The following is a 26,173-nucleotide window of genomic DNA, read 5'->3' as shown; positions in this document are numbered from 1 at the left end:
GGGCAACTGCAACATCTCCTATTGGACCCAAATCAAAAAGAACACTGAAGACTGGAGGAGAAAAGAAAGATACATGTGGTATTTCCAGTGTAGGTTATGAAATTATCAAGGCAGAAAACGAGGAAGAGATGGTGAAAGTAGGGGAAAGAGCAGGAAGGGAATAAATAGGACTAAAAAATGATGCTGGTGAGTTTTGAAACCTGTGCTTACACTGCTGCTACTCACGCAGGACACTGACATATGTGGTACTTACATGCCTTGGCTTCATTGGACCCTGTCGTGGCTGACACTGCATCCTGTTGTTATTTGGCTGCTGCTGTGTGGCTTGCATGTGAGGCCTGAACTGTGGCTGGTTCATGGGCATCAAGGGCTGTGGAGGCCCTTGGAGATGATGATGGTGTTGCTGCTGCTGCTGGTGATGATGTTGCTGCTGCTGGTGATGGTGCTGCTGAGGCTGAGGTTGTGGCTGAGGCTGTAATGGAGGATGCATGGGACCCTTCACGTGAAGAAAAAATTATTTTAGTTTCAAGGTAATGAACTCCTGAAAAGTAGCTCCAGCCTCCTGAGTCCTTAGAACTGTAAGCAGCTATGAACCAGGTTAAACCAAAATCATACAGAGTGAAAAACAGACTAACAGAAGCAGCGTAAGGTCATTCTACATTTGAACTTGTGTAAGGCAACTGCTGAATTAAGAAAAAGGATAAATTCAGGGGTTCCCGTCCTCTACACGGTTTTCTAAAGACATTTATCCTGGCACTCTGCACATCCTAAAAGCGCTGCCCGGCGGCCAGCGGTGCCGCAGCCCCACGGCCCTGCTGCTGCCGGCAGAGGGCGCTGCCGCCCCGCGCTGCCCCGGGATGCGGGACCGGAGAGACCGCGACACCGCGACACACGGGACCGACGTAGGGACACCGCGACACCGAGGCAGAGAGGAGAGCCGTCGCTCTCCAGGCACAGCAGTACCAGGAGCATCTATCCCCTCGGAGCTCCCCGTCACTCCCCGCTGCCGTACCTGCATGCTGGGCTGCGTGTGCGGGGACAGGAAGGGCTGTCCCGGCGCCTGCAGGAACTGCTGCCGCGGGGGGATGAAGGGCCGCGGGGTGGCCGAGCCCGGCTGGTTGAAGTGCAGGATGCCCACCGGGCCCTGCGGCTGCATGCTGGGCCGCACCGGCCGGTCCCGGGGGTACACGGGCTGCTGGCCCTGCTGGTTGAAGGCGGGCCCGGGCTGGCTGAAGGGCATGGGGCTCTGCGTAGGAACCGGGTGGGCGCTGTTGAGGAGCGGCGGAGGTGGCGGCGGTGGGGGACTGCGCTGCTCGAACAAGGGGTGACCTGGGAACCTCGGATCTGCGGGAATCAGAGAGCTGATTACATGACAACCTCCCTGGGATGCAAACACATTTTGGAAACAAAGCTCTATTCTGTTTTGGAAAGTAACCTGGAATTTGCAGAGTGCAAGACTGTATGGGATGTTTTAATTATGTGAGCTACCCTCAAGGTTATGTTTCTCTTGTTCCTGCCACTTGTGTATAAAAGGAATTGATCCTTGAAATACCAGCACAACTGGTACTTTGCTGGAATCAGCAATACCTTTTGGAAATTCTACTTTAATAAAATCAATGAAGGATTCCAGCGATTATAGTTTAAACCACAGAAGAACTCATAAAACACTGGTATCATTTGCTGACCTGGTATTTAGCATATTTTTACATATTGTATATGTGTAAAATATTTGTAAAATATTATATACACGTTACATATTGTAAAATATAATACACATTACGTATATATGCTGTATTCATAAACATACACATACCCTCTCTTTTGTTTGGTAGGCTGTATTATTTTATCTAACCTTAACAGATTTCGTACACTACACACACAGTCCAGGCGGTTTAGAGTCTAAAAGTAGAAACCTAAGTGTATGGAGAGTATACATTATTCTAAATACCACAAAGTGCAACAGCTCCCTTACAACAATCAGATATTAATTATTTTTGGGTCTATATAAATACACAGATTCATAACAGTTACAGGTAAACACATAGGAAAAAAAAAAGTAAAAATCCACATCAAAAAAAGGAAAAATATATGAGACAGACAGAATTTTTGGCATGTACCAGCCTGGCTACATCAGATGGGATCTTCCAGCCTTCAGGTTCTTCTGAACACTTCGTGGGGATATGCACTCACACTGCAGAGTCACTTTACAAAAGGTGGGTTTTATTTGTTAATGAGATTGAAAATGCTTACCTGCTAAGAAGAAAGGATCTCTGTCCTGAGGAGGTGGAGGAGGGAGTGGTGGAGGTGGTGGGGGTGGCCCTCTCCACTGGTCCTGGATTGGCAGCCTTGGGGCTTGGGAGAAGTTGGTAGGAACTGGTCCAGGCGTATGCTGCTGGAAGTCTGGAGGGCCCTATTTAATAAGGCAGAATTAAAATTAGGGTTACCATACAGAAATTTATGTATTGTCTGCTATAACTTTTTTTCTCTTAAAAATACAGTTGCTGTATGAATTATCTCCTATCACCTGTACAAACTGACAGCCCTTACTGAGTCATTCCTTCACAATAGAAGAAATATTAAACCTGAGTACAGTATCTTGAAATGAATTCACAATGTTTTAATAATCACTGGCACCACAGGAATGCCATTTCTTCTCAAGCTTATTGAAATCCATGAAATTATTGACCTTCTTTCCCATTAATCCAAAAAAATCTGAACGTCTACTTTAGAAGACATTCCTGACATTTATCTTCTTACACCACACTATTCTTCATCATCAATTTAGCACAATGTAAGCTGCAGCACTGAGCAGCTTAACTTAAAAAAAAAAAAAAAGGGGGGGGGGAAGGACAATTTATGGCATCCAGAAAATTTAAGAAATCATGTCTCTAAAAGAATTAAGAGGAGAGTAACATTTCTGTCTATTCACAGTTCAGCATCTGAAGCATTATAAGAAAGAGTACAAAATTTTCCTTCCTCCAGTAAGGCACCAGACTTTTATTTTTTTTTTTAATCTAAAGTGAGCCTTTGCTTATTGCAGGAAGTAAGATGTTGATTCAAAAGAGAACTCTGCAGAAGACACATTGGAGTAATTCACACTGTAATTTTTTTCTATCAAAAGTTGAAGAAACACATTGGCAACCTCTGATATACAGAATAAGCATTGTTTCACATAAATCATATTCTCAAGTATTTCCTTATTATATGAGTAAAGCAAGTAGGTAATGAAAATAATCTGTAAACATCTTTATTTTCCTCTTTATAACTACTCTGAAATCTGTGGTGGAATCTATTCTGTCTACATGTCATGCTCACCTTGAAACTTGCCATTGCTGAAGACAAGCTTTTCAAAACAGATTTCAGACCAAAAACTCCCTGCTAGACTGAAGTATGGCCACCAGGAAATGGCCAAACAACTAAGTTGCAGTAGCTTATCTTTTATCTATTGAGCTGCCTCCACCAAGGATATGCAGTCTCACTCTATCCTATTCAGATTGCATGAAGACTGGAATTTTAGAATAAGAATTTCTCACACAGCAAAAATGGCCCTGAAAACTGGAGTCTACTCACTGTCAAAGTAGCACAAGACAAAGCTGCTTTACAGCCTTCTACCAGCACAATACAACTGGGATTGGCAAGGCCCAAATAAGTAGATGAGAGGCACTGAGGATCAGATCCATTATTAAATCTGTGGCCTTCCTGAAAACACCTAAATGGGGATATGTGAGACACTAAGACTTCTTATTTGGGAGCAAGACTGTGACTACTTATTTTATGTCATTATACAGCCATCAACTGTAAATACATTATCATTGGAAGAGATTAAAGGGTCTATATCCCCTTGCCAGTGCTTCCAGTCAGCCAGTCTCCTGTGGGTATTTCATTTAGTGAAAAGACATTATATTACACTCAAGCATGACAGTCCTCATAACGTACACACTGTTTGTAGGAGGAGCTGCTACACTTCTGCAAGTGAACAGTTACAACACACTATATTCCTGCCACCTTAGAACTGACTGCCTTTCAGTTTCACAGGCTGTCTGCGAACAACAGCAGCTGGAGCAAGAGGGAGCTGTTTGGGACGGAAAAAAGTGACATTTATTTGTTCCATAAAAACTGTTTCAGGTTTAGCTGAACAAGGATGCTCAACTGCATTGCCCTTCCCTTGTGTTGAGCAGGACAGCGCTGGCTGCCTGCCAAAAGAGGAACTGAACACAAACCTTGAGGATGCTGACCCTTCACTCCCAAAACACACCTCTAGCATCACTGCACATAGGAGCTGCCAGAGGTACTTTTGGACTAAGGTTAAATGCATTCTCTCATCTGGGAAGCCTTGGTGATAAAAGCCTATTTCTCAAAGTATTGCTCTTACAGCAATCCCAGGGAATACACAGCCCTTCCACATGCTGCACATTTTTGAAGGAGAGACCCAGCAAACCAACTCATTTTTAGCTATTTAGCTACTAGTTTATCATTGGATAATGCATAAGGTCATTGCAACAGGAGCATGGGAGAACCCAGTTCAACAGGGCAGTTGCACACAAGATGGTTTTTATCTCACATCTGATTTACAGCACAGTCACATGCGCATCTTACATCTCGGGACAGAACACTGTCTTGACAGAAAACTTCTTTTCCCATTTTCAGAGAGCTTGACTTGGAAGCTCTCAAATTCCTCATATTTTTCCCTAGATATACGCCTACACATATCTTAGTCATTTGTAAAATAGCCAGTGAGAAACAAATTACGTGGAAACTTACTGAAACCTGAGCTAATAAATCTTAAGTGTCACATATCTGCCACCCGAGCTGAAGAACTGGCAGCAGCAGTGATCTGTCTGGGCTTGGTTCCAAGCACCAAATGGCACTGCAGTGATCATAGTCTCCTCTACCTGCTTCTTCCAAACTCCATGGACTCTGCCCTGGTCGAGGTAACAGATTTCTTATCAGTCTCTCCCCTCACTCCTAAAATTCAGTTTTAGTGCTAGGCTAAAAGATAACAGGCTTAAGCTACAAAATAAGCAGGAATCTCTGCTTCTATGGCCGCATTTGTTACCCAGTCTCAAGCATCTTCCCCAATATGAATTCCTTGCCCAATTTGCCTTATTGTTCTTCTGGTCCTGCTCACTCTTCAGAGACAGAGACATTCTCTCATCCCCATCAATGCCAGCATAGTTGCAGCTTCCCAGCTTCCAGACTCCAAGCTGGTGGGCTTGTGTTATGGCAGCTGGTGAGGAGCTCCTATTTGCCCCACTCAGCCCTTGATTTCTTGCCAATACACTAACACCAGGCCATTTCCCTTCTTCTTCCTGCCATGGAAGCAGCAGGCACAGGTTGAAAAAGATCTGGTATTTGTACTTTAAATAAACAATTCTTTGTACCAGCTTTGCCTCTCCTGCCAACCTGTACCCTCATTATGCTCAGATCTCTCTCCTCCTAAGGCAGCCCTGAATTGCAAATGCATGGAAAGTCCTGTTGAATTTCACACAGCTCTTATGTAGTGAAACATCCTCAGTGCAGCCAAGCTCAATTTTCTTCCTTGGAAACTGAGCAATAATAAAACATTTCCTAAGAACTCACTTGGGCACAACAGTATTTTTCTACCATTTCAGTCATGGAATGAAAGTATTTGGAAAATTTCAACCAAAAGGATTCAAAATGAGACTACCAACCATCACAGCATCCTGGATTAGGCCACCACAGTCTGTTACTATTACACACACTGAGAGCAACTTTGTATTTCCCATCATAAAGCAAAAAACATTTATGAAATAAGTTTTGATAAATTTATTTTTATAAAATTTTTATAATTTATGAAGTAAGCTTCGGAACTAATACAAGGTAATTTTAGGTCCAAGAAAGGTCACACTTAACAAAATATATTATAGTTTATTTACAAAAAAAATACACAGACCAATAATCAGCAAGACATTTCACTGTTAAAAATATAAGCAATGCTGATTTCAAGCTCCCCTGTGATCTTCAGTACCAAAGGTGTGCCTCCAGTTTAAGAAGCAAAACATTTACTGTCCTCTAAATACCTGCACTGATTGAACACAAACTAACAGGTATCCAACTGTTATCCAAAAGCTGATGTAAAAAAATAAAAAAAAAATGTTCACTAGGATACATTGAGATTTTTTTTCTCTCGTTTTATTAGTAGTATATTTCAAATAGAGTACATGCCACAACCCAAGTTTGGGTCAAAATGACTCTTAGAACGGTCCAAGAAAGCACAAGAAGGAAATACCTGAAGTTTGGAACTCTTCTTATTGGCCTCTCTTTTTCCATCCCTAGCAGTTCAGAATTCTGGGGTTTTTTTTCCCCACGTTTTAAGTAAGATTCCAGATTTGCTAACAAATACCTACTTATTTGATTGCTGAGCAGATTTTAACTTTATGTATATGACATTTTGAAAAACTACTAAATTATGACTGATCACATTTCTTGGCTGATAACCAAAGGCCAATCATGCAAAATTAATTGCAAAGACATTTGTTATTTGCTGAAAAACGAATTACCAATGTTTGCTTCTAAAAAAAAAAAAAAAAGAAAAAGAAAAAAGAAATTAGTTTGATTCTTTTCCTTCTTATAGTGATGACAGACTGACCCCCACTCCTTTCCTAAACCATCTTTGTTTCTACTATTCCTAAAGATAAAAAATTCTGCCCTAAATAACAGTAACACAGGGAGGGGGAAGCTTGTATCTTCATATCTTACATTGCTGAGATTTTTGTTCTGAAAAAGCTGCCAAGATAATTCCAATAGGAATTCAATTGCATGATTGATTCATATAACACAAACTGCATGTGAAATCAAAACTCTATTGTTAAAGTAGAGCTACTACTTCCAGAGACACATGAACTTTTTTAAAAAAGGAAAATAGGTAAACTATGATGGGTATTTGTCTAAGTTATGAGGTGTTTGTCTATTATTCTCAAATGACATTCCTTTTTTTTTTCAATTCAATAGAAATACAACTTAGAAATACAAATATTCAATAGAAATTCAACTTTTACTTATGCCAAATTCTGATTATCCTAAAACCACTACAAAGTAATGTAACAGTTCTCCATTGCTTAAAGCTTTTGAGGATGAGCTTGTTTTTTGATGGGTTTTTAATTTTTTTTTGTGCTTAGTAGTGCAGTAGTTAAATTATAATTTTAGGAGTGGATTATTTTACCATTAATGTTAAACTCTACATTCAGCAAGTATTTGTTGCTAATAACCCCCAAGTGCCCTCTGGTATTTGGTAGAAAAGACAACTCAGAGCTATTTAACTTCAAAAATTAATGAAGAGCAGGTGCAAAAGCCAGGTTTCATAATGGTCTATTTTTGATAAAATAAGCATACTGTAACATAGATGCATAATAAATCTTTATATGCACAGTAGTTACTCCCATTTTTCATGGTTTTGCTATCCGGACAGTTTCAAATTACAACCAGCTATTCAGTACACACATCAGCTAAGACTCCCTGCAAAAAACATTTTAACTATTACTTCACCATTATTAAATCTTCTGGGAAACCTCCCTACTCAGCATCCAAAATACCAATTTTCAAGCTAACAGGTTGCAACCTAACAAAAGAAAATTGCAAATTCATGTGATCAACCACAGCTCCAAGGTTCTACATCTCAGTCCAACACTGGGGCCAACTCTGACACCTGGGGAAAGGATAAAATATTTATGTGCCTTTCCAGTGAGATCCCACAAGCTTGGTTCACATTCATACAGAAATGGTTACCATGACAGCTACCACAAGTCCATAACACAGACCCAGCAGAGGTCTGGACTTTTTCCTGTTTTTAAGGAATGCTCTGAACTCCGTAATTTAATTTATCCTCATGCAATTTTATTTTGCAAAGTAAAAAGGTGATGGGTAAGAATACAAGAACTGAGGTCTAGTAGGAAATTAAATTGGAAATAGGATTCTATGTAGATTTTTAAAGTGAATGTAATCACAGACATTTTAGAAATACTTCAAAGGAGAAGATAACAGCACAATGAAGTGCTACTGACAGGTATTTTGCCATAAATCTTTAATTTTGTGAAGTTTACTCTTACCAAAAAAATTTACCCACTTTTCCTCCCACACACACCATAATTTAGTGCACTTCAGACTGACATTTTTATATAATTCTGAGTACCTTCAGGTTGTACAATTTCGCCTTTTACTAATTTCAATTATTCAATATAGCTAAGGCACAACTTACATCTTATCAATCACTTCTGGAAAAAAAGGCAATGCAAACTTATGTCTACAATTCATTAGAGTTGTGAATAGCTCATTGAACATGACTTTCACACACTCAGGCAATCCCACCTTCTGAAAGAACACGAGATAAGGTTACTTTAATCCTTTCAAAGAACTGCACTATTTTGCCTTCCTTTTATCCCTTTAAATATCCTTCCTAGTTAAGAAATTAACATTTTCTCTCATACAATTCTTACACAAATTGTACTTTTACTTTTCTGCATCTCTTGTTAATTACATGATGTTATCTCCCATAATCTATTCATGAAGCACAGATAACTTTGGTTACCAATAATAGAGAAAACTTAGCATAAATTGCTTAGCACAAAGTTAATCTTATAAAGCAAGGAATAAAGAGGATCTAACAGCTATTATATGATTTATCAGCTTCTCTAAAAGGGTCACTCCACTTTTTTTCATGAGACTAATTAAATACCTTAACAATGTCATTGAAACTTCATGAATCTTTCAATAAAATACACCCTGCCTGTACAACATGTTTTCATTTATTAATCTCACTTAAAATGCAAAGAGCTAGGAGAACCCCATTGACAGTTAAGCAGGGCCACTCAGTTAATTCTTCTTATATGGTTTAAATGCAAAGAATAATGACCACTATGACCTATGACAATTAAAACTATAGCCATCTGTCACAAGATGTTAATCCTCTTATTTCAGCAGCCCCTAGACTTTTCAAAAAGCCTTCCTAAACTGCATACCTTCTGCGCAAGGAACTGACTTTTCATCCTCTTGTGTAGGAAACCCTGCTCATGTATCTTGGATATGGTTCAAAAATTTGCAAGTAGAAATATGTATCTATATATTCCACAAAACATGGGTCTTCAAGTTTCACAGTGTCTTCTTTTAGTTTGCACAGCACACAGAAAGGAATGTCTCATGGAAACTTTTTATTATAAAATTAACTTGGATATTTTTTAAAATACAGTTTCCAAAATTCAGTATTGTTCCTCTTATGGCTATGTAAGCCCATCAAGGTGAACTAAAACCTAGCAAGCATCAGGATTTTACCAAAAGATTTAGGATAAAATCACGTAATATCAAAGTTATACCTTGAACTCATACCAATCATGGACAAAACTTAAAGTTCAGAGTGCCCATGAAAGTCCAGACAAGTTTTATGTTACCCATATGTGAGTCTTTTTTAAGTTTCTGGAATATATTTTCTGAGGGGAAAACACAGAGATAGCAAAGTGCTGGTTCAAGTATGTGGACTGCACAGATTCTGGCAGTACAGGCAGACCAAGTCAAAGAGAATGGGTTGCTATTTTCAACTGAGCTGAAAGTAATTTTTAGTATTAAAATGTACCACACAACTTGGGCATGCTCCTCTTTGATACTACACAACTCCAAGAGATAAGAAAGAGTGTGGGGAGGCACAGGAAGAAGTCCAGGTCATCTGTAAGAGAAATCACTAATGCCCTATTTCTCTGTTTAAGGTCTCAAAATAGAATTCAGCCAACATGGAAAACCAGTACAAGCAAGGAGAGAAAGGCATGGAATTCCTTGTTATTTAAGCCAACTCATGATCAAATTTCTAAAATAAGGAACACAATACAGACAATACAGATAAAGATGGGTATTCCCACCATAGTGACAATCCCTAACAGTTCAGAAGACTAAGGCTAAAAATGAAAACCATTGTATATTAAAAGTATCCCTTTTCAGCAAGTTTCAGGGCATCCCCACAGTACATCCAGCAAGAAGACATTCATATTACTAATGGAGATGAAAATACTTCCAATTTCAGTGTGTTTCTAAGAGAAGCAACAGAGCAGAAGGACCCACAAGCAACCAGTTCTCCACAGCAGAACTGCTTCAGAGAGGTTTCTTGAACCTCCACCTGCTCTGCCATTTGGGTACCTGTGTTAAAAGGAGCTGCAGGACAAATGGTCCCATTCAAGAACAATTCTCAGAAAACAGTCCTTAATGAAAAACAGACATAGAAAATGTATTGGTAACTAAATCCCAACTTTGGATTTCAATTCCTAATTTAAAGTGCTGATGTGCAAAAAAACCCCACATTCCCATCCATCTATTCAGTATGGATGAAAGAAGAGTGTCCCCAGCAGAGACAGACCATAATAGGAAAGACTGTGACAGACAAGCTGTTGGAACCTGCACAGGCTGAAAGAACTGTAAACCCAAATCTCTCAAAACACAAACCTAAGTAATATTCTTAAGCACTAAACTCTCACACTAATTCATGCAGAAGATTCAGTTTCACTTAAGTTTGAAATCCTCTGCAGGAGCTGGATGTAGAACAGTACATGATCATTTTTGTGTGGTACCCTCTAACTTTTTAAGCTTAAGTACAATACAAATAGAAATTGGACAAAGAGTGTAAGGGACATTAGTGCCATTTAGAACACTGAACTCTCTCTTAAGAGATGAGGATTTTGTAATCATTTATTAAAAGATAATAAAATCCTTCTGCATATTTTTTGTGCTGAAATCTAACACTTTTATGGATGTGTAAAAAATTAGGGACCCAAAACCACTGTACCCTTCCTGTTCTTGGAACTAATGAGACAAGTCCTAACAAAATTTATACCTTTCCCTTAGACTTCCCAGAGACTATTCCAAGGAAACACAATCACAGTGTTTATGTGTATCTTGGTGGCCTGCAAGTCACTGACAATTAGAAACAACTTGAGGCTATGAATATCAAATTAATGATTTCTATATTACACTCATGAATATCAAATTCAAGATTTCTCCATTACACTCCGAGCTTGAAGTTGCAGTAACAATTAATTTAAAAACAATCTGAGAACCTCAATGTGACCTGGGGGTGATGCTTCTCCCTTTAACAAAAAATGCTCAGGCTGCTACAAAAGAAGTCAAGAAGCAGCTTTGTAGAAGACAAAATCTGGAACTGCTGCTAACTTGGACTTTGAAAAGGATCTGATTATTTAGTAACTAAATTATCTGATTCACAGTTTTTAATTCTGCAAAGAGATCTCATTTTTGAGGTACTCTGCACATCTCTGACCTTACAAACACATTGATGTGAGAACTTTATATACTCAGAGTTCCCCTACACTCTGTAGCCTGCAGGTACTACTTATGTGTTGTGTAAGGAGGCCTGAACAATTTTTATTCAATTTTGGTATCTTAGAGTCAATCTATAATATCTCTTTAAACTTTATTTTATTGTTGTGACAGTAGTCAACTGTACTGTAGTCATAGCAGTGACTTACTGTTTTGTAATAAAATGCTTTTCCCCTTTCACATTCTAAAGCATTAGCAAGAACTGAAGGCGCAGAAGGTGAATAAATACCAGTTTATAAATTTACTTCCTTTTTGTGTTGTGATGACACAAATGCACTGAGTTATCTTCTAAAAGGTTATTTTCTCATCTCAGTGAAATAGCTTAAGATAACTATACTATCACCTAATACTCTCTAGTATTATAATAGATGCATTTTAGTTCTCTGTTCAGTGTGTAAGCTCTAGATTACTCTTACTGCATTGTACTCAGCCAACTGTATATTTTAATTAGATTTCTTTACAAGTCTTAATTTCTGGAAAGTATCTCTTTAACAGTGCTTAATTAATGGCAAAATAGCATATGCATGATACTTTTCACGTTTTGCCTTGATAAAAATTTGTGCTTTGCTTACAATGGTTTAAAAGCTTAACATTTCATTCATACAAATATACAAAAACTGAAGTAGGACCTATATATCTAGATGCACAACAACATTTTTACTGTGGGGGTGCCTAAGCATTTGCACCATCTTTGGAGATATTCAAAAGCCATCCAGACTTGGTCCTGAGCAACTGGCTTCAGGTGGCCCTGCTTGAGCAGAGGGATGGACCAGGTGACCTCCAGAGGTCCTTGTCAACCTCAGCCATTCTGTGATTCTGTGTTTAGCAGGAACTAAAGCTGAGATTGAAGGAAATCTAGCATTATTAACATGGGGGGGGGGGGGAATCTCTGTAACTGATTTCTCTTGGTGTGCAAAACAACAATCACCTAAAAATAAATGACAATAACTACAAAATATTAATGCACAGTCTTCTGCTCCATTTTACTGTCTACAGAGCACACGCACACTGGAGCAAGCATGACATGTTAAAGGGTTACTGCATTTAGAAACCAGCTATTTCTCTCTTATTTAATAGCTGTTACCGTCATGTTTAGCTGCTGCTGCTCCTCTTGCAGATGGGAATTCATTGATATGATTAAATTTGATGGTATGATAATGTATGGTAATCGTGATTAATCAGAAGCCCACTAGCAAATGGAGGATGTTGGGTATTATGTCACCTGCATTTTAAACTGCATTCCCTCTATGGCAGCCTGACAATACTTGACAGCTGGAGGGATCTCATGCCGCATTTGCTTGCTACTACTTATAGATCTGATAGGAGAAAGTGCCCATCATTCCTTCACTATCTTAAGTGCTGTAATTACAGGGCTTTGCAGTCAAGTTGTGAAAACAGTACCTGTTAAAAAGCAAAGCCTTTTGCCTGCTGCTGAACAAGCTCTGTCTCACATCTGCAAGGGCTATAATCTGAAAGAAATGTAATTTGATGCAGCAGTCTCATTCAAACATGATTTGCATGAAATGCTGTGTAAAGCAGTATCCAAGAAATGTCAATCAACACCACCTGATACCATGTACCCTGTTAAATGAAAACAAAATGCTTTCTACACTACCTGTGATCTGCCACTACTACACAGCAGTAGAGTGAAAATTTCATTTACTGTTACTCATTATAGTGAAGCCATAGCTAAAGCAAAGTAATTGTGAGGAAGTAAGAGAGTCATTTTCACAAGTGGCTTTTTATTTCCATTAACAGTTTGTCTCCTACATATGTACCCCTGCAAACATGTACAACTTACTAAGTATCAGTTTAAAATTACTGACTGTGGTCAGATGCAGGACTGTTTATAATTTCTCCTTACTGTGAGTACTGCACAATATGAGCCCACATTAGTAACTAAATTAATTGCTAAAAACCCCTTCTTACTCACATGTAGCAACTCATGACTGAATTTGAAACAGTGGGGAAAAAAAAAATTACTCCCTATTCGTATTTCCCACTACACACAGTAAACACTACTGCAAGGAGCTTTGTTTTCAAAAATACTGAATATTTCTGCCTCTATATCCTGTAAGAGATAGTGCAGCCACAGACCCAGGCACACTGTAAGACCATTAAGCCAGCCCATGTTTGGTAAAATAGTGGTGAAGTGATCCATGTCAGTCCAAGGATCACCTGGGAAAAAATAAGCAAGCTGTATTTTAAGGTACTTTTTATAATTAATGTGTATAGCACTAATATATTGCTTTCCTAAAAAAAATGTTTTTAAAAGAAAACAGCAACTTCTGTTTTGAGCAATGACTGGTCACTTGTTTAAAAACCTCTCATAAATTAAATCATAAAGAAGTATTTAAAAAACAGTGTAAGGAACACAAAAAACACCTGAAAGCTCAGAATTCAAACTACTGTTTTCAGAACTGGTGTAAAAAGTGAATCAAAACTAATCAACTGCTTTTCACAGCATCCACTTGAGATACCACTAGATATGCTGGATATCAAGTGGCAGCAGGTTGAGTGAGAATATAAACAAAGTTTACTAAGGTTTTTGACATTTAAGGAAAAAAAATGTACTCTTTGAAATAGATCATTTTAGAAAGAAGTTCTAAGTTCCAAAAAGAAATCATGTCAAATCCCCTGAGGAATCAAAAAGACATACAATAGGCTATTCACAAGGGCCTGAGGATAAGTCACTCTAATAAAGTCTTAAAAATACTGAATAAAACATTATTTATGTTTTACAATTCAACTTTTTCAGACTTGAATCCAACAGTTACCTGAAAGACACCCAACCAGTATACCAAGGTGTCATATCAAAAGAGAAAAGCTTTGTGAATTAAGAAACAGCAAAGCCTTCCTGGCACAAATTAATCAGGTAGACACTGGTGCCACTTAATCTTATGCTTTGAGCTACTTCAGACCATTCACAACTTCAGTTCTGAAACTCAAGTTGACCAAAGTTAATAAAATGTGTCTGTGGGCTGGACACCTGCCCAGCTCACACCACATCCAGGCTGACAGCTTAAGGGCAACAGCTAAATCAGAATTTATCCCAACTTCCTGAAAGCTTTTCTGGCAAAAGGCATACAGCTCCATTAACAGGCTGTGCTCTCTCTGCAGCAGTTTCAGAGGAGGAGTCAGGTCATGGGCAGAGAAAGAATGGCATCAGGCCTGAGGAATCCTTCTCTTCTGCCTTCAGCAGTGGAAGGCAGGTTCCCCACACCTTCCTCTTCTCTCTAAATGCCCCACGCTCCAGCCATAAATTTGGATGCTAGGGATACCTCACAATTTCAGGCTGCAGAATGCTAACATCTTCTCTCTGCCACGTTCTATCCCAAAGTGAGCATGGCAACACTTCTTTCACTTTTGTATGTCCATAAAATATTGCACGAGTCACATAGTGTAATTACTTCAGTGTTCATTAAGTTAAATAAATGTTAGAAGCCAAAAGCCTCTATAAATTTTTCTTGAGGCAAACACTGAAGCATTTCAGATGTGGAATGTGCTGGTGGACTCACATAAGGGATGAAAAAGCCTGGTCCATCAGCTTAACTCCCAGCTTCATACTCACTAATGTTCTGGGCCTCTCTAATAGCAGCAGCCTTCATATAAAGCATTTAGAAATACCTCTTCTATTTTCCATTTAATCTCCTCTTCCCTTGTTTTACCCCATCTTTCTTCACAGAACACAGGAATTGAAAGAGAAATTAGACCAGAAAACAAATACTGGATGGAGGACAGGAATCACTGTGGTCCCTGTTGTGTAACATGAAACCCTTGAGCTCGATCCCTGCACTGGGGCATCCACAAGAGTAAGTAAATTGGTCAGAAAACACATGAAAAGTTCAGAAGACCCATATGACCAGTCTGTGAATTAAGTCTTCTGTGACTTTTTTTTAAATGGATCAGTCCCCAGAGCAGACTGTTTGTGAAATGCCAACTGTGACACTGGGACAGGACCTTGGTAAAAGGCCTCTTTACCACTTTAAAGCAAAGACTTGGAAGTGATAAAGCCAGACCTTTAGGAGGACTCTGCCAAAGAGGTTATTTAATCTATTCTTTAAACTGTTTAAAGAAAACATGCAGCTGGCACTTGCACAACTCCAGGTTAATTCAAACTACTCTTGAAGAGTGGATTACTATGAACTACAGCCCCGAGTACTGAGCAATTCAGACAAGCAGAACTCACATCCTTAGCTCCCAGACAGCACAAGTTCACCATGTTCCTCAGCTGTGATACACCTCAAATCCACCATTTATTCAGTCCTTATCAGCTGCATATAGCTCTCAATCCTTCACACTAAGTCACCTCAAATGTTTACAGATTAAGAGATAAGACAACTTGATTGCTTGATTCGAGATTACTGTAAATGTTAAAATGATTTTAAGTAGGAACACAGATTCATTCCCTAGCATTTTTTCAGTGCTCCCTCTCTAAACATTTCAGGAGTTAAGTTTTAAAAAAGAAACAATTGAACAATGAGGACTACCCTGAAATATTAAAATTGAGATTCAAGGTTAAGGGAATTTAATCAGTCCCCACTCTAAGTAGGCTCAATCCTGATCAACACTACCCTGACACAGCACTACATTATTTTCTACAATTTAGGTCTCACACCGTATGTTAACATGCTCATTACAACTTTGTTCAACCCTTCAATTACATCCTTCTGCAGAAGGTTGTAAGAATTAACCATTACATGGTTACAAGTCATTTCATGAGCCCTAAATTAGCAACACCTGGCTTCCAATAGATATATGACTGGCAATTGATTAGCTCTGATTGAAATTCTTCCCATTTTTGGAGCACACAAAGGCTCTCTGCACTGGGATGTTTCTCTCCTAGATAAGATAGGAACTTAGACAAATTTTTCCTTCAGTTATGGCAATGGCCACTTTGGTCTCTTCCTTGCAAGAATTTCATTACTATTCATGTTATCACCTCTGCCCCATTCAATCAAAAGAAATCACCCAGTTCAAAGTTCAAGTAGAAAGCAGTCTGCAAATATTTAATTCTAACCCTACCATCTTTTAGAAGCAAAGCAATCAGAAAAAAATCAGTTAACTATTATCCTTTGATTATGCAATCCTAAAAACAAGAGCAAATTCAATTTATTACATATCCAGAGATTCTTTATACAATGAAGAAAAGGCTGAATGAACTGCAGCCTGGAATAAGTCTCTGATCTTTTTCAAATGGCTTGTCAAAATTGTCTAACCATTGCTGCATTGCTTTAAGTCAACATTTATACATAAACAACTGAATTATAATAGCACAAAGGCATCTGACATGTAACAGCAAAAAAGGTAGTTCTGCAAGATAAAACGTTAGTCAGAAAGTAAATTTGTCTTCAGCTCAAGAGCTAACATACTACATTTAATAAAACAAACATGAGATATGTACACAGTGACACTTAATTCCTAATCCTAATATGACTGATAACCTATGCAAAATTTATAAAGTACTTCATAAGAGAAGTCCACTTTATAACTCAGTGATCCATGGAAAAATGAAGCAACTTTCTCAGGGTCATGCAGCATGTTACTGCTGGAATGGGAAAAAACCAAACCACTCAAGGCAACCAAATGACAGTGCCAGATCCTCTTAGTTAAGTGAGCCCTCCTCCTCCTCCTCATGAAAATTTAATTAGAATGACTCTTTTCTGGTGTGCTGCTTATACAAATAAAAAGGCAGCAAGCATACAAGTTTTTCCTGCAGGCTAAAGGAGCAAGAGTCCTACCAAAACATGATGCATTTACTTTATTCCATTTTAAAAACTGTTGCATACAGATTAGTTAGGTTTGCAACCCTTCAACATGAAAACCCAAAAGTGAACAGAATTAAAATCTAATTTCACAGTCAATTTTGAAAAAAAATTAATTTCCAATCTTTCTACACTGATTTGAAGTAAACACACTTCAAAGATGCCAATTACAATGCCTTTACAGATATTCCTTATCCTCCAATTTCTTTTTCATACCAAATTGTGTTTATTGGCAAATCAACTTAAGAGTCAAAGAAAAACAAATGCAAGGCACTTGTTTTCACAAAAATAACAATTCAAATTACTTTCAAAATGTAAATAAGGTCTTTGCCTAATACTGAAGGCTGTTGAAGAAAACTATTTCCTCTGACAACCACAATATTTTTAATAAAAAATAGCTCAAAAATATTTTATTGAAGATCAAATATAACATGAACTTTCTGAATGAAACTGTGGGTTTACTGCTTAACCTTTCAAGATTTTACAGAAGAAACATAGCAACGTAAAGACTGTTTTTCTACAAAACACAGACATCACAGTTCCTCAGCTACATGTCCTGTATGAAAAATATTCTCCATTAAGAACAACCAGGTCCGCACTGGGCAATCAAAAGTCACAGCAGGTTTCTGAAATCTGCTTTCTTCCAACACATCTGATCTCTGTGCCAGTAATTTACTGTGTGATACTACACAGATGTTCAGACATCTATTTTACTCTTTTAACACTGCACACATCAACAGAGGATATTTTTGTGTGTTTTACATATTTGGGAAGCATAATATACAGGTTTTACTTAAAAAATACTTAAGGTAGTATTGCACCTTAGGTTTTCTTTTACTTATTTTGAAACTCTGCAAACCATTTCAACTAGAAATTTAGAGTAACAAAACTGTGAAATGAGAAAAGTTCTAGAAGCATGCACTCTTTCCATTCACAGAGTTAAAAAAATTATGAAATTAGCCTAGTGAAGCAGGTAAGTGTCTTGTTTGTTTTCACAGTTAGAAACATAAAAGAAAGCAAGGTCATGCAATACCAGTTCCATTTTTTATATAAAAAACATGAGGGCATTGAAACACCTTTAGTAACGATAAAAATGATTGCTGCATTTTACAATAAATATATATTACTGCTTTTTAAGCTTAGGGATTATTTCAAATAGCCTTTTATGATATCAAATAAAATAAGGATTCTATTTATACAGAAAGAGTCAAGCAATAAAATGAAGCCCATATTCCTTAAGACAAGACGCATTCATGCCTTTCCCACTGGAGAGACTGGTTCAACAATTTTACAGTTAAACAGAATTAATTCTACTCTCAAAAATCCATTGACCTTAAGCTTTTAACAAACATTTTCAACTGCAGAGTGTATTGTCAATATTTACAAATCCTTAAAATTATATTTCACTAGAACAGCTTTTATTTGCTATATTAATATTTCCTTGCAAATGTATGCTTATCCATATCAGAGAAGAAGAAACAGCTGCTACTCACAGGAAATCTCTGGGGTCCTACAGCAGGTCTTGGCTGGGTGGGAACTGGCAGCAAGGGCACTGAAACGAGAAGCACCTTTTAACACCATTTGTTTTATCTAACAGTTGTTGTAGTTATTTCCAAAAGCAGTTGCAATAAAAAGCCATGATTAAAATCTGCTACTTTTACCCTCACATGTCACAGTTCCCACAATTAACTTCAAGCAACCGTTCCCTCCCCTGCAACATGCAACAGGGCAATTAGGATTCTCCTAGTTAATTTACATAATTTAGTTCTGCATTTTCCAGAATTAAATTGCTCCTTGTTGCAGGAAGGAAAACTAGAATAGTTATTCAGCCAAAGACATCTCTTAGACAAAGCTGACAGAGACACTAACAGTAATTTCATGTTTCAAATAGGAGGATACATGATTAATTTGCCTTCTCAACTTCACGCCACTCAACATTTCCTAGGCATCTCCCAGGCTCACCACCAACTACCACAAGAAGCATGGACATGAGACACCAACTGGTATAAATCACTGCTCATGAGGGTAAAATGAGGCAGGCAGCAGCAATTAAGAGCACACAAAAAACTACTTAGTCTGCCTTGCCACCAAAGTGGTGTGTGCAACTGTGATCACAGAACTGCGGATCTCAGATGAAAGACTGTGATTACACAAAGAGACACCAAGAAGAATTAGGAGATCCTTTCCTGCAAAAACAACCTCTAAAACTAGTATTTCAGGGGCATAAGCATGGATGATTTGTCTTTATAACAGCACTTTGAAATGCTAGTCACAAAAAGCTATTTCCCAAAATATTCACTCAATGTTATGGCAAAATGCACAAAGTGCTACAGCTGGATCACTTTGGGAACTGAACCTGTATTTGAATCCCCAATACGAAGTGTCATGACAGCTTTCCCATTTTCCAATGCAATTTTTATTTCCTCTCAGAGTGATTTAAGTGGTTAAAAATACAAACATTTCCACGTTAAACAAAAGGCCTAGAGAAGTTAAATAAAGCGTTTCAGGCCACACAGAGTGTGTTTGCTCATTTACTAAAAGCTTTTAGTAAGGTTCTTCTCCAGTTTGTTTTTAGCACTTGTGAAAGTGACAGGAAAACATTTTCCAGGCAGGGTTAAACATTGAGTTTGCAGACAGCTTCTGTGTTACACTACAGAGCAGTGAAGATATTAAGAAATGGTGATAGTTTGAGAGAGAAGTTGGGTGCATTTCTCAACACAGAAGTTTGCTAAGATGTCTCAAAAATCCCTTTTCCCTTGGTAACCAAGGCACAAGAACTAATGCATTAGTGCGTTCTTTTCAGTTCATGCCCATGTCTGGCTTCTATCCACTTTTGTTAAGTACTTGTGGTTTGCTGGTTCTGAGACTGTTGGGTAAACTAATTGCAGCAGTCTTTCAGCATGGGAGGACTGTGTGCAAGCTTTGTATCATATTACACGAGAAAATTACTTGAATAGTTTCATCCTGGCTTCTAATGAACATCTGTCGGTATCAAACAGCCATGGCCACATGGAAAAAATTGATAGGATGCTCTTGGCAGACCTAGCCCTAAAATAGTTCAGGTATTACAGGTCAGAGAGGCACTGAGAAAAATAGTATAAGGAGGGAAACAGAGAAATGTCAACTGAACAGAGCACTTGAGTCTATTTCAGTATCCTGCCTCCAGCAGTAGCATGTAAATTTATATATTTATATATTTTAAACAAATTAATTTAATACTCATGAAAGATAGTAGCTCAAACTCTGTGCCCTTTCAATCCTTGGACACTTGCTTAAGCAGCAAAGAAGTCTCAAGCCCTCATTTTCTTGATGTCAAATATATTCCATAGGTGTGAAAAGTATGCTTCAAAAATAATACACAGCATGTTGTAAGACACTATTTTAAGAAGATTAAATTGCTTCTCGCTGTAAATTCCAACACTATACTTGAAAAGATGAAGAAGCAATTCCCACACTGATTACTTAGGAGAATTATAATGTGATTTTTCCCAAGACACCAAACAGTTTTCAAAAGGTAAGTGGCATACTGAGCTGCCATAAACTGCTCATTAGTTCATGTCAATTTTGGCAGCACCACAGTATCCTTGAAATAGTTACTTGTGGTATAAACATTTAAGGGGAAAAGATGCAATACCTATTATCACAGGTTAAATCAGTATTTCAGAGTACATCTATATATAATCCTCCAGCACTAATAAATTGATCATACTCAAATTTGGACATGCATTCAGCAAAAATTACTACTAACAACTCAAAACTAATTTACAGAATAGAACACAAAGAAAAGAGAAAACTGTATGTCAAGCTAAAAGATACAGGATTCCAATGCCAAAAGAGGCACAGGTGAACACCAGCTGCACAGTACCTGCAGCAGGTATTCAGAGGCTCATCTTTCAGGGGTTTGATAGACTGAGTCCTTAATGATTTATGAAGTTCCAAAGACTAAATATAGTACCAATACATTTGAAACAAAACTGACTTGAAAGTAACTATTTTTTTTTGAGTCAGGATTCAAGGTTGGGCAGGGAGATGGTGGCTACTGTAAGATCTGCCTTTGAAACATCAAAGGAATGAGCCAATGACAGGATTCTTCAACAGTGCTTCCATTCCCTTTCAGGCTGAAGTAGCTGTCTGCTAGAGCTCTTACACATGATATTTTATTCACATGAAAATTTTGTAACAATTTACAGGAGGTTTGAGTCTATTTCAGAAAATACTGATAGAAATCGATGCATTTCAAGACTAACTCAAACCAAGAAGATGTTGAAAAAGTGTATTTCTATGATCTGCAGTTAGGAAAAGTGTCCCTGGTGCTGACAATTAGAAGTGTGTGAGCTTAATCCTGCCATAAAATTAGAGAGGAAAAAATGCCAATCTACACTAAAACATGACAGCACACCATTAAAATTACCAGAACCTTAGTGTGCACATCATGCACTTCCAGACATGGCATTTTTAGCTTCCAGGCATCACATTTTCAACAACAGAATCCCAATAAACTTTGCACCTGACTGTATTCTCCAATGTGTAAAACCCCTCATGTAACTGAAAATACGTTCAGCCAAGAAGGGGCAGGACATCATCAAGAACATGAAGTCAATCTGATGTTTCATCCTTCCCATTACCCTGAAAGAAAGGACGCTGCAAGTGAAACACATCCTTACGTTGTCAACCACCAGTCTCTGCCTACCAAAGCTTCAAGAAGATGGATTAAAGGAAGACATTCCAAGAGGAAATGTGAAACATCACTCCCTACACTGGAATTTCCAGCTACTATTTGCCTGCAGTGACTGCTTTAAAATTCATCTCATTATGCAAATACTATTGCAGATTTTAGAATTATGCTCGTTTGTCTACAGAAAGCTACTGATTTCGAACACATCTTCCTGTTTTCCATATGTGTGCAAATGTTTACTTTCATGTAACATAACTGTACTGCTACAGATTAAGACTGAGATGGCCACTACTCTCAGGCACTGCAAGAGACTCAGTTTCCAATACATGCTCTCTAATCAAGATGATTAAATTTCTACAGTGACTTACAAGATTGTATTTAATAGTATGCTGCACACCTATTAGCAGAAAAATTCAGTAGTCTTGCCAAGGACTCCTTCAGTAAAATGAAAGGCACAAAGAGATTTCATACAAAGCAGCTGCCACCAATAGAGAGCACAGAACTTCCTTGCTGAATGCAGGTTTTAACACCGTTCAACAATTGAGCACTCATTCTGCAGGGCTGCTCAGTCTAAGAGAACACCTGGACTTTTACAAGCCAAGAAATGAATATGCAACTAAAGTCATCAAGTGTAAAATCTAAAATATTCCCAAGAACCACACCCTACAAATCCAATACTGAAGATATCCTAACCTGCAAGAGATACTTGACTTTATTGAAATTAGGATCTGCATGGCAGACTGAAAAACAGACTATGAACAAGATCAAGCAAGAGATCTACAAGTCACAGTGCCACAGACGTAGTGGTAAAGCTGAGAAGAGCCTAAAGCTGCCCAGTAATGTGAAAAAAACCCTCAGACAAAAGAAAGAAAATTCACTGGTACACTTCTGACATTACGCAAAAGCACAAATCCTCAGTAGCCATTCCCAGCATTAACATGATGCTCACTTAGAAAAGATTTGTTACTGCTTCACAGGAACAGATGAAAGGCATCTAAAATAGTCTAAAAGCAATTTTTACTTCTCACAAAACAGTAACTTACTTTGGTAGTGCTAGAAAAATGCACAGAAGGCAGAAATACAAGAGTAAAGGACCTTCTGGAGTGTTTCCAGATAATCTGTCTTGGTGCATAATTTGGTGGGAAGCACCACAGGGAAAAGCAAAATAAGCTCTACAACACAGCTACTACAAAGCCATCTGTGAGAAGCACAACAGACCTACATATACTGGCAATATTCTACCCTGCCAAATTTCTGCTTTTCATTGGTCAAATAAATGAAGCAAAGGTAGCACTGGCTTGGAGTTCTGCTGATTTGAAAGGAGGAAAAATACAGAAAACCTAATGGTAAATATGTATAAATATTTGTGTGTTTCTTTAGTCTGTCTTGTCCCAACATCATCAGAAATCAGTGCTATGCAGGTGTCTCTTTTTTTACCCTCTTTGGGATTAAACACTTCCTAAATAAGCAGTAACATTAACAGCTTTGCTGGGAGCTACTCTTAGAAGCATAGCCCAAAGACTGTTTGTGTTAACTTAGAGAAGAAACATATCTTCATATTTGCAAATCAAAACAAGTACAGATGTGGCCCTGAAAGGAGAATTGAGGGCATGTATCTTTGTCAAGTAAGGACAGCAACTGATACCTTTCACAGATTGCCTCAGTACCCTCTCACCAAAACAGGTAGATGGCCATTCTGGCCATTGGAGTGTCCTGGGAAATTTACAAACTGCAGTACTTTCCTAGTTTTGAAAACTGACATTTACTATTTTTTGAAAAGCACGTTCTCTTTTCAGTTTTCTTTTTTACTGCTCTTCACAGTCTTTACATTAGAATAGCAAACATGATAAAAGCTGAGGAGGCTTTGCTTGTTCAGTTGGCCACAGTCCAACAACATTATGTCTTACTTCAGGCAAAACATTTGTTTCAAGCTTCCAAGAAAAAAACAGCAGCCCGAAGCACATTTCCATGAAGTGATAAACAAACAAATTGTTCCATCTCTGGCAAAGAATGAGATGAGTCACTCCTGCATGACTGGGAAGGTGTTCAGAAAGCTCACCTTGTACAGGCGTCACTACTGTCCCCTTGAAATGCGGATTTATGTGAATGTTCTTCGGTTGCTGAGGTGTCACTGGAGGGGGAGTCATCATTATTCGAGGCGTTTCTATCTGAGGGGGCATATGTAGCCCTGGAGGAGGAGAAGAATGATGCTGATGCTGTAAAGGAAGCAGAGATTGTAACTGTTGCTGCTGCTGCTGTTGTTGCTGCTGCTGTTGCTGTTGTTGCTGCTGCTGCTGCTGTTGCTGCTGGAACAGATTCATAACAGGTTGCTGGTGTGTTGGAATTAACCTCTGTGAGTGAGTCTAAAGTCAGACAAAAGAACAGAGTCACTAGGCTTTAAAGTTAAAATATCCTGACATAAATGAGCACAAAACCAAAACATCTCTGGAGAACAATTAAAGCCAATTATGAACAGAGAACCTTCTTTTCCCTATCATCAAATGGAACCATTAAGAACTATCAGCACAGGAAAGCAAAGGAGCAATTGAAAACATTCATATGAAGGAGAGGACAGCAAAGAGCAAGGAAGCACAAAGGAAATGCAGACACATTCACTCATTTTTAACAGTGAAACTGTCTAGTTTCATATGGCAGGGGTCTGCATATGTCAGTGGAAACTTATCAACTGGAATAAGGCATACGTGAAGATCACTAGAAATCTGAGTCCTAGTATCAAAACAAATCCACTGACTTTTCTCTCATGTATAGAAGAGCCTCTCTGACATAAAAGACCTAGCATTAGCAACAGAAGTCAAAATACAAATTCAGATATCAGTGCAGCAAAGCTATCCATATTGCTTGAAGAAAAAATTCATTTAAAGTCACTTTTCAAAGCTATCTTTCCTAACATAAAAGAAACTCTCTTATTGCCCAGCTCTCAAAAACAAATAGCCAAAATTAGTTCTAATAAAAAAAAAATTACCACATCTCTATTCAGAGCCATTCTTCTGCCTCTGAACTCACTGATACTAGATGTCCTAGGCTAGTAACTTCCAAAGGACAGTGAAAGAAGAGACCCAAAGAGGCAACCTTTTAGCAACAAAGATGTGACAGATTCTTTCAGCAGCCATATATATAAAAGTAAAGCAACTATATGTTATGCACAAGAAGACACTGTGGTAAGCACAAATATATTTACATATAAAATCAAAATAGCTTGCAAGGTGCAAGGACTGCAGCAAAACAGAAAAAAAAAAATTATTCAACCTTCACTGCTTAAAAAGCATGAAATACTCTACTGCAAGGCTCTCAAGCGCTGAGACATCCACCGACTCCTGCCAGTGACCAGAACCTACTCACTGCTGTTGGAAAAAATCACCTTTAACACAGATGAGCTTGTCCTGCAAAGACATACACAGACTTTGTTCTACAATCTCAGCTTCCAGTACATTTTATTACAGTGAACAAAAGTAAGTGTGGGCTACCTCTTGATCACTTGCTGGAGTTGTTGTTGGTTTTTGTAGAGTTTTTTTGACGGAAAAAGTAAAGCCTTTTAGATTGTGATACAAAGCACAGGGGAGAAAAGAAAGTAGCTAAGCTAAAGAATGTAGCTCAGCTAAAGCCAAGTTTCATTTGAAATCCCAAAATAGTAATTTATCTAATAGTGAAGTAGTGATTGCTGTCCTAGGGTTTTATTAACCTCCACAGTAGCACAGCTTATATGCAAATAGGTTTTTTTTAAGAAGTATGAGCAAAAATATTACTCTGACAGCACCCAAGAGGTATTTTACAGAATCACAGTTTTTAAACTACACTGTTGTCAATGATGTGGGGCTGAACATGTTTCCATGCTGCATGTAGAGGACATCTCAGAGGAATGCAGTTTTTCCTCCATCCTCATACAAACCAGCAGGTAAGTCTGACTGTGATCTATCAGTCAACATGCACTTTTCATTTGGAGGCCCTGAGATTGCTCAAGGTGAGGTTAGTAACAGGACTAAGCACATACTTTACAATCATTACATCACACAAAGCCCACGCTAACAGTGCCCTAAAAGAGCAGAAGGTCTACACTGGAATATATATTCCACTTTTGCAAAGATTTGTGATTTAAAATATATTTCTCCACCACTTCCTGAAAGGATGTTCAAAGAATGCTAAGGATTAAAAGGTACCATTGTCGATGGCTGGTTTGGCAGCAGTGCAGGCCTGTGATCCTTCATTCTTCCCCTATCATTATTGTCTCTCCTTTGTTCTCCCATTCCATGGCACATAACTGAGCCTCCTCTTCGCCCTCCTCTCCTGGAGCCACATCGCCCCTGTTTAAGCTGCTTTTCCCTCTCTTCAAATTCACGTAGTGCTGCTTGGGCTTCTGCAGAAAGCTCTGTTGAGAGAGAAATGGGGA

At 38.3% G+C, this 26,173-nt stretch overlaps 1 protein-coding gene across 5 annotated transcripts in view; it reads right to left on the bottom strand.

Moving 5' to 3' along the window:
* RBM33 (RNA binding motif protein 33) overlaps positions 1-26,173 on the bottom strand; it is a 100,578-nt gene that overhangs the window by 42,012 nt on the left and 32,393 nt on the right. For 4 of the 5 annotated variants that reach the window (XM_085050267.1, XM_085050268.1, XM_085050271.1 and 1 more), the window contains exons 8-13: positions 25,944-26,152; positions 23,828-24,131; positions 18,587-18,645; positions 2,251-2,410; positions 1,013-1,344; positions 254-496 (exon numbers count right to left, since the gene is read on the bottom strand). In XM_085050267.1, the coding sequence (XP_084906393.1) occupies positions 254-496; positions 1,013-1,344; positions 2,251-2,410; positions 18,587-18,645; positions 23,828-24,131; positions 25,944-26,152 (1,307 nt within the window). The remainder of the gene's footprint in view (positions 1-253; positions 497-1,012; positions 1,345-2,250; positions 2,411-18,586; positions 18,646-23,827; positions 24,132-25,943; positions 26,153-26,173) is intronic. The other variant, XM_085050269.1, reaches the window with a different exon arrangement.

This window comes from Lichenostomus cassidix, chromosome 2 (assembly GCF_008360975.1).
Source record: "Lichenostomus cassidix isolate B80296 chromosome 2, HeHo_3.0, whole genome shotgun sequence".
NCBI lineage: Eukaryota > Metazoa > Chordata > Aves > Passeriformes > Meliphagidae > Lichenostomus > Lichenostomus cassidix.
The sequence above is the reverse complement of the archived record's forward strand: the minus strand, read 5'-3'. Positions and strand labels throughout refer to the sequence as shown.